This window comes from Oncorhynchus mykiss, chromosome 18 (assembly GCF_057628025.1).
Source record: "Oncorhynchus mykiss isolate SJ-2025 chromosome 18, ASM5762802v1, whole genome shotgun sequence".
Taxonomy (NCBI): domain Eukaryota; kingdom Metazoa; phylum Chordata; class Actinopteri; order Salmoniformes; family Salmonidae; genus Oncorhynchus; species Oncorhynchus mykiss.
Window position 1 is genome coordinate 60530053 of NC_143039.1, and position 15030 is coordinate 60545082.

The 15030-nt window shown below is 47.2% G+C and overlaps 1 protein-coding gene across 50 annotated transcripts in view; it reads right to left on the minus strand.

The window, feature by feature from the left end:
• Nucleotides 1–15030, minus strand: part of clasp2 (cytoplasmic linker associated protein 2) — an 86306-nt gene that overhangs the window by 41449 nt on the left and 29827 nt on the right. For all 50 annotated transcript variants that reach the window (XM_090208965.1, XM_090208961.1, XM_090208962.1 and 47 more), the window contains 4 exons: nucleotides 6717–6854; nucleotides 4114–4190; nucleotides 3717–3955; nucleotides 3366–3501 (listed from right to left, as the gene is read on the minus strand). In XM_090208965.1, the coding sequence (XP_090065091.1) occupies nucleotides 3366–3501; nucleotides 3717–3955; nucleotides 4114–4190; nucleotides 6717–6854 (590 nt within the window). The remainder of the gene's footprint in view (nucleotides 1–3365; nucleotides 3502–3716; nucleotides 3956–4113; nucleotides 4191–6716; nucleotides 6855–15030) is intronic.

The following is a 15030-nucleotide window of genomic DNA, read 5'->3' on the forward strand; positions in this document are numbered from 1 at the left end:
AACGCGCGTCTGTGTGTGTTACGTCAACGCGCGTCTGTGTGTGTTACGTCAACGCGCGTCTGTGTGTGTTACGTCAACGCGCGTCTGTGTGTGTTACGTCAACGCGCGTCTGTGTGTGTTACGTCAACGCGCGTCTGTGTGTGTTACGTCAACGCGCGTCTGTGTGTGTTACGTCAACGCGCGTCTGTGTGTGTTACGTCAACGCGCGTCTGTGTGTGTTACGTCAACGCGCGTCTGTGTGTGTTACGTCAACGCGCGTCTGTGTGTGTTACGTCAACGCGCGTCTGTGTGTGTTACGTCAACGCGCGTCTGTGTGTGTTACGTCAACGCGCGTCTGTGTGTGTTACGTCAACGCGCGTCTGTGTGTGTTACGTCAACGCGCGTCTGTGTGTGTTACGTCAACGCGCGTCTGTGTGTGTTTCGTCAACGCGCGTCTGTGTGTGTTACGTCAACGCGCGTCTGTGTGTGTTTCGTCAACGCGCGTCTGTGTGTGTTACGTCAACGCGTGTGTGTGTGTGTGTTACGTCAACGCGCGTCTGTGTGTGTTACGTCAACGCGCGTCTGTGTGTGTTACGTCAACGCGCGTCTGTGTGTGTTACGTCAACGCGCGTCTGTGTGTGTTACGTCAACGCGCGTCTGTGTGTTACGTCAACGCGCGTCTGTGTGTGTTACGTCAACGCGCGTCTGTGTGTGTTACGTCAACGCGCGTCTGTGTGTGTTTCGTCAACGCGCGTCTGTGTGTGTTTCGTCAACGCGCGTCTGTGTGTGTTACGTCAACGTGTGTGTGTGTGTGTGTGTGTGTGTTACGTCAACGCGTGTGTGTTACGTCAACGCGTGTGTGTGTGTGTGTGTGTTACGTCAACGCGTGTGTGTGTTACGTCAACGTGTGTGTGTGTGTGTGTGTGTGTTACGTCAACGCGTGTGTGTGTTACGTCAACGCGTGTGTGTGTTACGTCAACGTGTGTGTGTGTTACGTCAACGTGTGTGTGTGTGTGTGTTACGTCAACGTGTGTGTGTGTGTGTGTTACGTCAACGCGCGTGTGTGTGTTACGTCAACGTGTGTGTGTGTGTGTTACGTCAACGTGTGTGTGTGTGTGTTACATCAACGTGTGTGTGTGTGTGTTACGTCAACGTGTGTGTGTGTGTTACGTCAACGCGCGTGTGTGTGTGTGTTACGTCAACGCGCGTGTGTGTGTGTGTTACGTCAACGCGCGTGTGTGTGTGTGTTACGTCAACGCGCGTCTGTGTGTGTGTTACGTCAACGCGCGTCTGTGTGTGTTACGTCAACGCGCGTCTGTGTGTTACGTCAACGCGCGTCTGTGTGTGTTACGTCAACGCGCGTCTGTGTGTGTTACGTCAACGCGCGTCTGTGTGTGTTACGTCAACGCGCGTCTGTGTGTGTTACGTCAACGCGCGTCTGTGTGTGTTACGTCAACGCGCGTCTGTGTGTGTTACGTCAACGCGCGTCTGTGTGTGTTACGTCAACGCGCGTCTGTGTGTGTTACGTCAACGCGCGTCTGTGTGTGTTACGTCAACGCGCGTCTGTGTGTGTTACGTCAACGCGCGTCTGTGTGTTACGTCAACGCGCGTCTGTGTGTGTTACGTCAACGCGCGTGTGTGTGTGTTTCGTCAACGCGCGTGTGTGTGTTACGTCAACGCGCGTCTGTGTGTGTTTCGTCAACGCGCGTCTGTGTGTGTTTCGTCAACGCGCGTCTGTGTGTGTTACGTCAACGCGCGTCTGTGTGTGTTACGTCAACGCGCGTCTGTGTGTGTTACGTCAACGCGCGTCTGTGTGTGTTACGTCAACGCGCGTCTGTGTGTGTTTCGTCAACGCGCGTCTGTGTGTGTTACGTCAACGCGCGTCTGTGTGTGTTACGTCAACGCGTGTGTGTGTGTGTGTTACGTCAACGCGTGTGTGTGTGTGTGTGTGTGTGTGTTACGTCAACGCGCGTCTGTGTGTGTTACGTCAACGCGCGTCTGTGTGTGTTACGTCAACGCGCGTCTGTGTGTGTTACGTCAACGCGCGTCTGTGTGTGTTACGTCAACGCGCGTCTGTGTGTGTTACGTCAACGCGCGTCTGTGTGTTTCGTCAACGCGCGTCTGTGTGTGTTTCGTCAACGCGCGTCTGTGTGTGTTACGTCAACGTGTGTGTGTGTGTGTGTGTTACGTCAACGCGTGTGTGTGTTACGTCAACGCGTGTGTGTGTGTGTGTGTGTTACGTCAACGCGCGTGTGTGTTACGTCAACGTGTGTGTGTGTGTGTGTTACGTCAACGCGTGTGTGTGTGTGTGTTACGTCAACGCGCGTCTGTGTGTGTTACGTCAACGCGCGTCTGTGTGTGTTACGTCAACGCGCGTCTGTGTGTGTTACGTCAACGCGCGTCTGTGTGTGTTACGTCAACGCGCGTCTGTGTGTGTTACGTCAACGCGCGTCTGTGTGTTACGTAAACGCGCGTCTGTGTGTGTTACGTCAACGCGCGTCTGTGTGTGTTACGTCAACGCGCGTCTGTGTGTGTTACGTCAACGCGCGTCTGTGTGTGTTACGTCAACGCGCGTCTGTGTGTGTTACGTCAACGCGCGTCTGTGTGTGTTACGTCAACGCGCGTCTGTGTGTGTTACGTCAACGCGCGTCTGTGTGTGTTACGTCAACGCGCGTCTGTGTGTGTTACGTCAACGCGCGTCTGTGTGTGTTACGTCAACGCGCGTCTGTGTGTGTTACGTCAACGCGCGTCTGTGTGTGTTACGTCAACGCGCGTCTGTGTGTGTTACGTCAACGCGCGTCTGTGTGTGTTACGTCAACGCGCGTCTGTGTGTGTTACGTCAACGCGCGTCTGTGTGTGTTACGTCAACGCGCGTCTGTGTGTGTTTCGTCAACGCGCGTCTGTGTGTGTTACGTCAACGCGCGTGTGTGTGTGTGTGTGTGTGTTACGTCAACGTGTGTGTGTGTGTTACGTCAACGTGTGTGTGTTACGTCAACGTGTGTGTGTGTGTTACGTCAACGTGTGTGTGTTACGTCAACGTGTGTGTGTGTTACGTCAACGTGTGTGTGTGTGTGTTACGTCAACGTGTGTGTGTGTGTTACGTCAACGTGTGTGTGTGTGTGTGTTACGTCAACGTGTGTGTGTGTGTTACGTCAACGTGTGTGTGTGTGTTACGTCAACGTGTGTGTGTGTTACGTCAACGTGTGTGTGTGTGTGTTACATCAACGTGTGTGTGTGTGTGTGTGTGTTACGTCAACGTGTGTGTGTGTGTTACGTCAACGTGTGTGTGTGTGTGTTACGTCAACGTGTGTGTGTGTGTGTTACGTCAACGTGTGTGTGTGTGTGTGTGTGTGTGTGTGCGCGCGTTAGCTGTGTGTCTAACTCACCCGTATGATGAAGCGTATAGCAGACACCCCTGAAGTGGCCATAACCTTGGCACAGTTAGGGATGAGGTTGAACAGGACAGGAAGAATGCCCTCAGCACCATGGTCAAACTTATTACCCAACACTGTCGACAGGTGGCTGGAGAGGGAGGGAGGGAGGGAGGGAGGGAGGGAGGGAGGGAGGGAGGGAGGGAGGGAGGGAGGGAGGGAGGGAGGGAGGGAGGGAGGGAGGGAGGGAGGGAGGGAGGGGAAAAAGACAGGAAGTGAGAAAGTGCTACTTCCATTTTCAAATCCAATTTTAGAGAAGAAACGTAAAAAGGAGATGTGGAAAAAGTGTGTGTGTGTAGTACTCACGCCACAGTGATGCAGGCCTCTCGTACCACCTGTGATCGGAGGTCTTTAGCTGACAGTTTGAACGCTCCGTCCAACAGCCTCAGGTGTTGGAAGAAACACTCGTACTCCGTTGCCCCGGCAACAATCAGCGAGCGGATCTTCTTCATTGCAGCAGCTCTCTGGTCCCAGTCATGTTTGTCATCAGAACAGATCTCTCTGATCTTATTCAGGTTATCCTCCAGGTCACGAGACGAGTAGATCTGACAGAGACATGGAGACAGAGAGAGAAAGGGGGACAGAGAGATAATTAGTTCACACTAGTGTTATCTACATCGCTTGCAGTCCTGCTGCTAATGCATACTAGCATGTTTGTGTGTGTGTGTGTGTGTGTGTGTGTGTGTGTGTGTGTGTGTGTTACCTGTACTGTGGGGACGTCAGTGAAGGCTTTGATGAAGTCTTCCTCATCGATGCCCCCAGCTCCATCCTTAGACGCACCTAGAGACAGAGGACAGAGAGGTCAGAAAGCATGTGTATCCCAGTCTGAGTGACAGTAAGTTGTCCCCTTATTGATGTCACTTGTTAAATCCACTTCAATCAGTGTAGATGAAGGGGAAGAGACAGGTTAAAGAATGTTTTTTAAGCCTCGAGACAATTGAGACATGGATTGTGTGCCATTCAAAGGGTGAATGGGTAAGACAAAATATTTAAGTGCCTTTGAATGGGGCACAGTAGTAGGTGCCAGGCGCACCGGTTTGTGTCAAGAACTGCAGCACTGCTGGGTTTTTCACGCTCAACAGTTTCCTGTGTGTATCAAGAATGGTCCACCACCCAAAGGACATCCAAATCCCTGCGGCTAGTTTCCATTTCCAACTGCCGTAGATGGGCAGTTCTGCTACAACACAATCCATTTTCACAGGCTCGCTGCAACAGGCTCGCTGCAACAGGCTCGCTGCAACAGGCTCGCTGCAGCATGAGATGGCTGTGCTGTGAGCCCAAGCCAGGGTTTGCTAACTCTGAGAACTATGGTACTGGATGCTTTTGCTCCCTGCTCGAACATCTAGCTGTTAGCCTTCCCAGCTATGGTGTGTAAACGGATGCTGGGTGTGTTATCCGTGTATAGAGCTGAGGAGGATGATCCTATAGCAGCAGATTGTATGTTGCATAGATACACATGTTCCATAGTGTCTCAGAGATAGACGGGACTAGGGCCTCTAATACCACAGCTCTGTTCTTTCAGCTCACCTAATTTATTTTCCCTCTCTGTTTCTTTTTCTGTTCTCTCAGATTATTTTCTCTCGGTTTCTTTCTTGTATCTCAGAGTCTTGTCTCTCTGTGTTCTCTCGTCTCTTCTGTTCTATCCTCTCTGTGTGTCTGTGTGAGCAGAGTGCGTGGGTGGAATGTAATATAAATGCTAATTTAGCCACACAGGGAGCTAGCCTAGCATGCTAATATGCTAGCAGCACCAGAAGTTACACTAGCATGTTCCACACATTTCAGAACCCTCGCTCACACACACACACACGTCGCTCATATCTCCAGATGTCTGATCCATCTGCCTGAATGAACATAGACAGGGTTGCTGATACAGAAAGAGAGCGAGAGGACCAGGACAGAGTTGCTGTAGCATCACCCTGCTAGATCGACCCTGGCCTAGATCGACCGCCTGGATGTGAGAGCACTGCTACCTTCCTCCCTTACAGAGAGAGGAAGAGAGAGGGGAAAGGAGATCAATAGAGGGAAATAGGCAGAAAAGACAAGTCACCCGTCTGTCAAACTTAGAATGCAGACTAAGATGAGTGAAAACAGAAAATAGAGAGATGGAGTGATCTACAGGGCATATTATCGTCACTATCATAGATGTAATCAAAGGTATACCTAATCAAGCCTGAGATATCAAGCCCAGATAGATCCACAGAGATTTTACTGATGACATACAGAACTTCCTGTGAAGCAGCAAGAATATAAAGACATAACTTATGGAGTCCAGATAAAAACAGCAGAGATGAGTGTGGATCGAGGATAAGCTCCTGTGAAGAAGCCAGAAAATCTCCCCTCCGTCAGTCTGTTGGGTTTACTGGTCCAGCCGACCTGCTTAGAAAGCTAGTTCATCTCTCCCCATCTGCATCCTTGTTTATCTGGCCATTATAAACTGGGTGGTTTGAGCCCTGAATGCTGATTGGCTGACAGCCGTGGTATATCAGACTGTATACCACAGGTATGACAAAACATTCATTTTTACTGCTCTAATTAGGTTGGTAACCAGGTTATAATAGCAATAAGGCACCTCAGGGGTTTGTGGAATAGAGCCAATATACCACAGCTAAGGGCTGTTCTTAAGCATGATACAACACTGAGTGCCTGGATACAGCCATTAGTATATATATCACGGCTAAGGGCTGTATCCAAGCACTCAGTGTTGTATCATGCTTAAGAACAGCCCTTAGCCGTGGTATATTGGCCACATACAACACCCCCTCGTGCCTTATTGCTTAATTAGCCAGCCCAACTCAATGGCCTTGTGCTTAGTGTCTGCCCTGAAATAGGAAGGTTAGGAGTTCGATGCCCGGCCGATTCATACCAAAGACTGTAAAAATGAGACCCGATGAGTCTCTGCTTGGCACTCAGCATTAAGGAGATAGATTGGGGGTAAGATCTTGTGATAGACTCGGGTCCTGTCCAGGGGTTGTACTTGTATACAAACTGCCTCACGCTATGGAAACAGGACATAGACTCCTGCTCCTATATGAGCCGAGCCTCCTTACCCAGCCCAGGAGCAGGGGATATAATGTGATTAATAACGTTTGGATTTTATACCAGACGTCTCAGCAGTCCCCTTCTGGCCATCAAGCCAATGAGACTAATGATATGAAATCAATCGAAGGAACTTTATTTGCAAATGTCTCTTTTTTTTTTATTCAAGTGTGATTACCCCTGGGTTACATAACGCCCAATGAAATATCAATAGATGCTTCTAAGAGGTGAGCAGGCCAGATTGGTGTTGACTAGGAGCTGCACTCTTACCTCCGATCTTGGGTCCTGTAGCGCTGGGTCTGCGTGCGGTAGAGGACTCGGCCGGCTTCTTGGGGATTTTGGGGACTTTGAAGGCAGCCTGAGCACGGCTCCCATCTGTACTGTCCACGTCATCCTCAAAACTATGGTCTGAGAGAGAGAATCATTCATAATACTGTCGTAACATTGTGGTCATACATCATAATACTGTCGTAACATTGTGGTCATACATCATAATACTGTCCTAACATTGTGGTCATACATCATAATTAGAGGTCGACCGATTACGATTTTTCAACGTCGATACCGATTATTGGAGGAACAAAAAGGCCGATACCGATTAAATCGGACAATTTTTTATTTATTTATTTGTAATAATGACAATTACAACACTACTGAATGAACACTTATTTTAGCTGAATATAATACATCAATAAAATCTATTTAGTCTCAAGTAAATAGTGAAACATGTTCTATTTGGTTTAAATAATGCAAGAACAAAGTGTTGGAGAAGAAAGTAAAAGTGCAAAATGTGCCATGTAAGAAAGCTAACGTTTAAGTTCCTTGCTCAGAACATGGTTAGAGTGTTGGACTAGTAACCGGAAGGTTGCAAGTTCAAACCCCTGAGCTGACAAGGTACCAATCTGTCGATATGCCCCTGAACAGGCAGTTAACCCACTGTTTCTAGGCCGTCATTGAAAATAAGAATTTGTTCTTAACTGACTTGCCTTGTAAAATAAATAAAATATGAAAGCTGGTGGTTCCTTTTAACATGAGTCTTCAATATTCCCAGGTAAGAAGTCTTAGGTTGTAGTTATTATAGGAATTATAGGACTATTTCCCTCTATACCATTTGTATTTCATTAACCTTTGACTATTGGATATTCTTATAGGCACTTTAGTATTGCGAGTGTAACAGTATAGCTTCCGTCCCTCTAGTTAGCGTGCGCTAACTAGCTAGCCATTTCACTTCAGTTACACCAGCCTCATCTCGGGAGTTGATAGGCTTGAAGTCATAAACAGCGCAATGCTTGATGCACAACGAAGAGCTGCTGGCAAAACGCACGAAAGTGCTGTTTGAATTAATGTTTGCGCGCCTGCTTCTGCCTACCACCACTCAGTCAGATTATATGCAACGCAAGACACGCTAGATAATATCTAGTAATATCATCAATCATGTGTAGTTAACTAGTGATTATGATTTATTGTTTTTTATAAGTTAAGTTTAATGCTAGCTAGCAACTTACCTTGGCTTACTGCATTCGCGTAACAGGCAGTCTCCTTGTGGAGTGCAACGAGAGACAGGCAGGTTGTTATTGCGTTGGACTAGTTAACTGTAAGGTTGCAACATTGAATCCCCCGAGCTGACGAGGTGAAAATCTGTCGTTCTGCCCCTGAACAAGGCAGTTAACCCCTAAGGCCGTCATTGAAAATAAGAATTTGTTCTTAACTGACTTGCCTAGTTAAATAAAAGGTAATAAAAAAATGATATATATATATATATAAATAAAATAAAAATTGGCAAATCGACGCCCCAAAATACCGATTTCCGATTGTTATGAAAACTGGTAATCGGCCATTCCGATTAATCGGTGGACCTCTAATCATAATACTGTAGTAACATTGTTATCATACATATCTTTAATGACATTTTATTATTTCACCCTTCTGTTATTAAAGTAGTTAGTGAAAGGAGGAGGAGAGGAGAGAGGAGTAGTGGAAAGAGGAGAGAGGAGTGGAAAGAGGAGGAGAGAAGGAGGAAAGGTCTTGGCTGAAGAAAATAGCAAAGTCAGTGCTGATCAGTGATCAATAGTAATGACAGAAACAGAGGCCACTGGCTGCAGGGAAAGTAGCTAATGCAGGCAATACACGAACACACACTGACCGACTACACAATAATCACTAACAGAAAACGTTTTCTAGCTGATAGACCCTGAGATCATGATGGCATACAACAGATACATTCACACCAAAACACACACCAGCAATCCACAGCATGGGAGAGACACCTCCATGTGCCTCAAAGCATCACCCTGTGTGTTATTAGAGCCCCCTCCAAACACACCGCTAGCCGTGCAGCAGAGATGAAAGCGCTGTCAGAGAAACGCAGACACTCAGTCGCTTTGACAACCACCGCACAGGGCTGAGAAATGCGCCAAAGCCACCACCCTACACCCCTACACACAGACGTACACAATGTCAAGAACGACGGACACACACCAACAGACTACATGCATGCGAATCATGCACACACCAACAAACACAACCAACCCTCATTCACACAGAGGTACACCAGCTAAAAGCAGCTCTAATTGATGCTCCTGTAGAAGCAGAAACACACACACGGTGGGCCCAGCCCTGCACTCACAGTCACAGATGCGTTTGCAGATGAGGCGCCTCATGCCTCCAGGAGGGCGTGGTTTTATGGCGCCCCCCTCTTCTCAGACCAGTACCCCAACATACACACCCCTCAAAATAGGTCTAGATACACAAACCTTAACTGCCATCCGAAAAACCCTCCACCCACACCACTGCCGGCATTTTCTCTCTCCTCCCTCTCTCTCCATCTCTCATTCGCTCGATAGCTCTTCTCCCCTCCTTCCCTCCGTGGCCAGGCAGCCAATCAGTGCAGAGATGACATCATGGTGTAGCAGCCAGTGAGGAGGAAGGAGAGTGTGTGTGACGCCCCCAGAATATTAATTGGGTTTCTCTAGCCTCCCTCACAGCAGCTAAACTCATTACCATCGATATACACACCCAAACACACACCGCAGCATTGACAGCTTAACACACACTTTACAGTGTCTAATCATATTTCACATATCCATCACACACACACACACAGAGAGAACAAAGGCTGAGTGGGCCATAGTGGCTGTGGAGGTGTAGAGATGGACAGATCAGGGCTGAGAGGAAGGCAGAGGGGAGGAGTGGGGAGGATCACATCCCTCCAGCTGAAACCTGCTTTTTGAGTGTGTGTAGAGAGGCTCGACCCACCCACACACACACAACCTCAATCGCAGTTCCATCTCAGGTCGGAGTGTGTTAGGGTGTTGGGATCAGAGGTCAGGGTTCAGTGACCTAACACTTAATGAGAGAAGATGCAGAGACACTGCAACAACCCTTATTACGCTTCTATGACAACTATATTAACCCTTATTACACCGCTATGACAAATATATTAACCCTTATTACACCGCTATGACAACTATATTAACCCTTATTACACCACTATGACAACTATATTAACCCTTATTACACCGCTATGACAAATATATTAACCCTTATTACACCGCTATGACAACTATATTAACCCTTTTCTATAACCCTTTCTTTAAAAAAGTATTTGTCGCCAAAATTGTTTGAGTGATGGACTGTGGATGAAATATCCCAGCCAGGAGTCATTGTAAATGCACACAGCTATAGAATTTAGAGTGCTATCCATTTCAAGTGGTAACAACCAGTCAACTGGTGTTTAATGAGTCTAGATTGGGAGACAGACTCAAAGTTAATATACATCACATTGAGTTTCTGCTTGATGCATTGCAATAGGAAATAGCATAATGGCATTATACTGGGAAAGATGGGTTAATCTGTGGACATCGTGGGGGGTTGGAGTAAACATCAGAATGAATGGTGGATAGGCGGTCAATGTGGATGAATATCCAATTAGGAATGTATAATTATTTAACTACAGGTACTATAGATGTGAGCGAAATATCTGTTAGAAGAAGTAATGTTGTCCATTTGTTTACTCCAAGTAGTGTAGGGATGGAAATGTTTAAATAAAAAAGAAAGTTGAATTAGAAATCATGCAAACAATTACATTGATACAACCGATAATATTAAAGTTGATCTACTCCCAATTTGTTTTGTACATTCAAATAAATAAAGCTGCCTGATGATGCTAATCATTTGCTAAAGGCGCTTACAGCGGTGCTTTAACAGTAACACAGCCCCCTTAGGAGGGCGAATCTCTGTCAAGGACGGAGGAGCAAAGACGCGCGAGAGAGAGAGAGACCGCGATGTAGAGAGAGAGAGAGAGAGCGCGATGTAGAGAGAGAGAGAGAGAGAGAGAGAGAGAGAGAGAGAGAGAGCGATGTAGAGAGAGAGAGCGATGTAGAGAGAGAGAGAGAGAGAGAGAGAGCGATGTAGAGAGAGAGAGAGAGAAAGAGCGATGTAGAGAGAGCGATGTAGAGAGAGAGAGAGAGAGAGCGATGTAGAGAGAGAGAGAGAGAGAGAGAGAGAGAGAGAGAGAGAGAGAGAGAGAGAGAGAGAGAGAGAGCGAAGAGAGATGGGGAAAGGGAGCTTTAGAGTGAAAATGAGGGAGAGCAAGATGGAGAGGACAGAGAAAGATTTGTAGAGAAAGAAAAGGGAGGAATAGAAAGGAGAGAGAGAGGAGAGAGAAAAGGAAAAGAGGGAGGGATCATTCATGGTGAGCACTGTTCAGGCTGTTGCCATGACAACCTGGAGAGACGTATCCTCTGGGGAGAAGAGCAGTGAGATAAAACCATCAGGAACCAACCCAATAACACAACTGACTGTAGCGGTTTGAGATTATGTAGGCTATTCCATTATCTTTATGACAATAAGCTTATCCTTGCCTTTATATTTACAATTTATTCCTGATATTTTAGCTTAATTAATGGTGTTTCTGTTCCACCCAAAAAAGGAAAATCGAGCTCCATACCGCATTGCTGTGCACCTCCCAAATGTCGTAACAATGCGTAGGGCTCCGTAAAGCTCTGTATTGACATGATTGGTTGATGGTAGGTGGGGGCGGGAGGTCCTGTATAAACACAAACTCACTTCCTTGACAACAGGTCTGCTCAGCAGCTACATGAAGCGCAGGAAGTGTGAATGCTCTGACTTCTGCAGAGGGCGTATCACCGGCCAGTGCAGACTTCAGATTGACCATGCAGCACATTTAACAAATGCTGTTGTTTTTGTAGACACAAAGAAACAGAAATTGGGGAATTTTCTCATGTAAGTCAGCTATTATGAGAGTTTCGGCTGGTTATTGTCCAATTTAATGGCTTTAATCAAGGCGTAAACTGTGACCAATTTCAGACCTAACAAACCCGCCACGGTTGTTGCCTCTGCCTGTTGCAGGTGGCCTTCCAGAGTTCACAGGTGTGCCTGGCTGGATTGTGCCTCCATCACCTCGTCCCTCAACCCCTTCAACACGTGACTATCCGTTAAAGCGGTCTGGCACTCCCCCAATGTGGCCTTGCTATGTAAAGACTCCCCCAATGTGGCCTTGCTATGTAAAGACTCCCCCAATGTGGCCTTGCTATGTAAAGACTCCCCCAATGTGGCCTTGCTATGTAAAGACTCCCCCAATGTGGCCTTGCTATGTAAAGACTCCCCCAATGTGGCCTTGCTATGTAAAGACTCCCCCAATGTGGCCTTGCTATGTAAAGACTCCCCCAATGTGGCCTTGCTATGTAAAGACTCCCCCAATGTGGCCTTGCTATGTAAAGACTCCCCCAATGTGGCCATGCTATGTAAAGACTCCCCCAATGTGGCCATGCTATGTAAAGACTCCCCCAATGTGGCCATGCTATGTAAAGACTCCCCCATGTGGCCTTGCTATGTAAAGACTCCCCCAATGTGGCCTTGCTATGTAAAGCCGCCCCCAATGTGGCCTTGCTATGTAAAGACTCCCCCAATGTGGCCTTGCTATGTAAAGACTCCCCCAATGTGGCCTTGCTATGTAAAGACTCCCCCAATGTGGCCTTGCTATGTAAAGACTCCCCCAATGTGGCCTTGCTATGTAAAGACTCCCCCAATGTGGCCTTGCTATGTAAAGACTCCCCCAATGTGGCCTTGCTACGTAAAGACTCCCCCAATGTGGCCTTGCTATGTAAAGACTCCCCCAATGTGGCCTTGCTATGTAAAGACTCCCCCAATGTGGCCTTGCTACGTAAAGACTCCCCCAATGTGGCCTTGCTATGTAAAGACTCCCCCAATGTGGCCTTGCTATGTAAAGACGACATCTATTGCTGGTCTTTACTGTTTGCTGCACATTTTTACTTAGTATTCCATTTCCAGTGAGACTATTCAACCAATAGAGTCACTGATGGAAGAAGATGAGCGATCGGCAAAGCCCATCAGGAATCTGCTGGCATCACGGCACGACATCAACATCGCTCTACTCAGTCAGAAGACAGTTGAAGAAACTTGAGTGGATGTATTCTATTTTATTCTGTTATAATTTCTCTGTGCTTAGTAGCCGAGACTATATGGTTACGCCATTGTTCATTTAGCAGACATCGGTCTTGTATATTCTGTCAACAAAGTGTATATTTTACAGTAAGAATATCATAGAATTTAACAGAACATATCCGTTTCTCTTACAATAAAAAATATTACAGTGTAACAAAAGTTAAAGGTGCTGAATGGTCAATCCGACGTCTGCCTTGGCTGTGCAGCATTTACAGTGAAATCTCTGCAAAAGTCAGGGCATTCATACCTCTTGCACATCACAGAGCAGTGCAGAGTTGTTGTGAAGGAAGTGAGTTTGTGTTTATACAGGACCTTCCACCCTCACCTACCATCAACCAATCAGAGCCCTCCGCTTTGTTAACAAATGTGGGATGCGCACGATGTTGCAGTACGGAGCTCAATTTGGCGTCTGCATGCCTTTTTGTAGACACAAAGAAACAGAAATTGGGGAATTTTCTCATGTAAGTCAGCTATTATGAGAGTTTCGGCTGGTTATTGTCCAATTTAATGGCTTTAATCAAGGCGTAAACTGTGACCAATTTCAGACCTAACAAACCCGCCACGGTTGTTGCCTCTGCCTGTTGCAGGTGGCCTTCCAGAGTTCACAGGTGTGCCTGGCTGGATTGTGCCTCCATCACCTCGTCCCTCAACCCCTTCAACACGTGACTATCCGTTAAAGCGGTCTGGCACTCCCCCAATGTGGCCTTGCTATGTAAAGACTCCCCCAATGTGGCCTTGCTATGTAAAGACTCCCCCAATGTGGCCTTGCTATGTAAAGACTCCCCCAATGTGGCCTTGCTATGTAAAGACTCCCCCAATGTGGCCTTGCTATGTAAAGACTCCCCCAATGTGGCCTTGCTATGTAAAGACTCCCCCAATGTGGCCTTGCTATGTAAAGACTCCCCCAATGTGGCCTTGCTATGTAAAGACTCCCCCAATGTGGCCTTGCTATGTAAAGACTCCCCCAATGTGGCCATGCTATGTAAAGACTCCCCCAATGTGGCCATGCTATGTAAAGACTCCCCCAATGTGGCCATGCTATGTAAAGACTCCCCCATGTGGCCTTGCTATGTAAAGACTCCCCCAATGTGGCCTTGCTATGTAAAGCCGCCCCCAATGTGGCCATGCTATGTAAAGACTCCCCCAATGTGGCCTTGCTATGTAAAGACTCCCCCAATGTGGCCTTGCTATGTAAAGACTCCCCCAATGTGGCCTTGCTATGTAAAGACTCCCCCAATGTGGCCTTGCTATGTAAAGACTCCCCCAATGTGGCCTTGCTATGTAAAGACTCCCCCAATGTGGCCTTGCTACGTAAAGACTCCCCCAATGTGGCCTTGCTATGTAAAGACTCCCCCAATGTGGCCTTGCTATGTAAAGACGACATCTATTGCTGGTCTTTACTGTTTGCTGCACATTTTTACTTAGTATTCCATTTCCAGTGAGACTATTCAACCAATAGAGTCACTGATGGAAGAAGATGAGCGATCGGCAAAGCCCATCAGGAATCTGCTGGCATCACGGCACGACATCAACATCGCTCTACTCAGTCAGAAGACAGTTGAAGAAACTTGAGTGGATGTATTCTATTTTATTCTGTTATAATTTCTCTGTGCTTAGTAGCCGAGACTATATGGTTACGCCATTGTTCATTTAGCAGACATCGGTCTTGTATATTCTGTCAACAAAGTGTATATTTTACAGTAAGAATATCATAGAATTTAACAGAACATATCCGTTTCTCTTACAATAAAAAATATTACAGTGTAACAAAAGTTAAAGGTGCTGAATGGTCAATCCGACGTCTGCCTTGGCTGTGCAGCATTTACAGTGAAATCTCTGCAAAAGTCAGGGCATTCATACCTCTTGCACATCACAGAGCAGTGCAGAGTTGTTGTGAAGGAAGTGAGTTTGTGTTTATACAGGACCTTCCACCCTCACCTACCATCAACCAATCAGAGCCCTCCGCTTTGTTAACAAATGTGGGATGCGCACGATGTTGCAGTACGGAGCTCAATTTGGCGTCTGCATGCCTCTGGAGGCTCCGCAATTGCGTCACACCCTCCATACGGAGCCTCCGGACCGTTTTCTTCGGATCAAC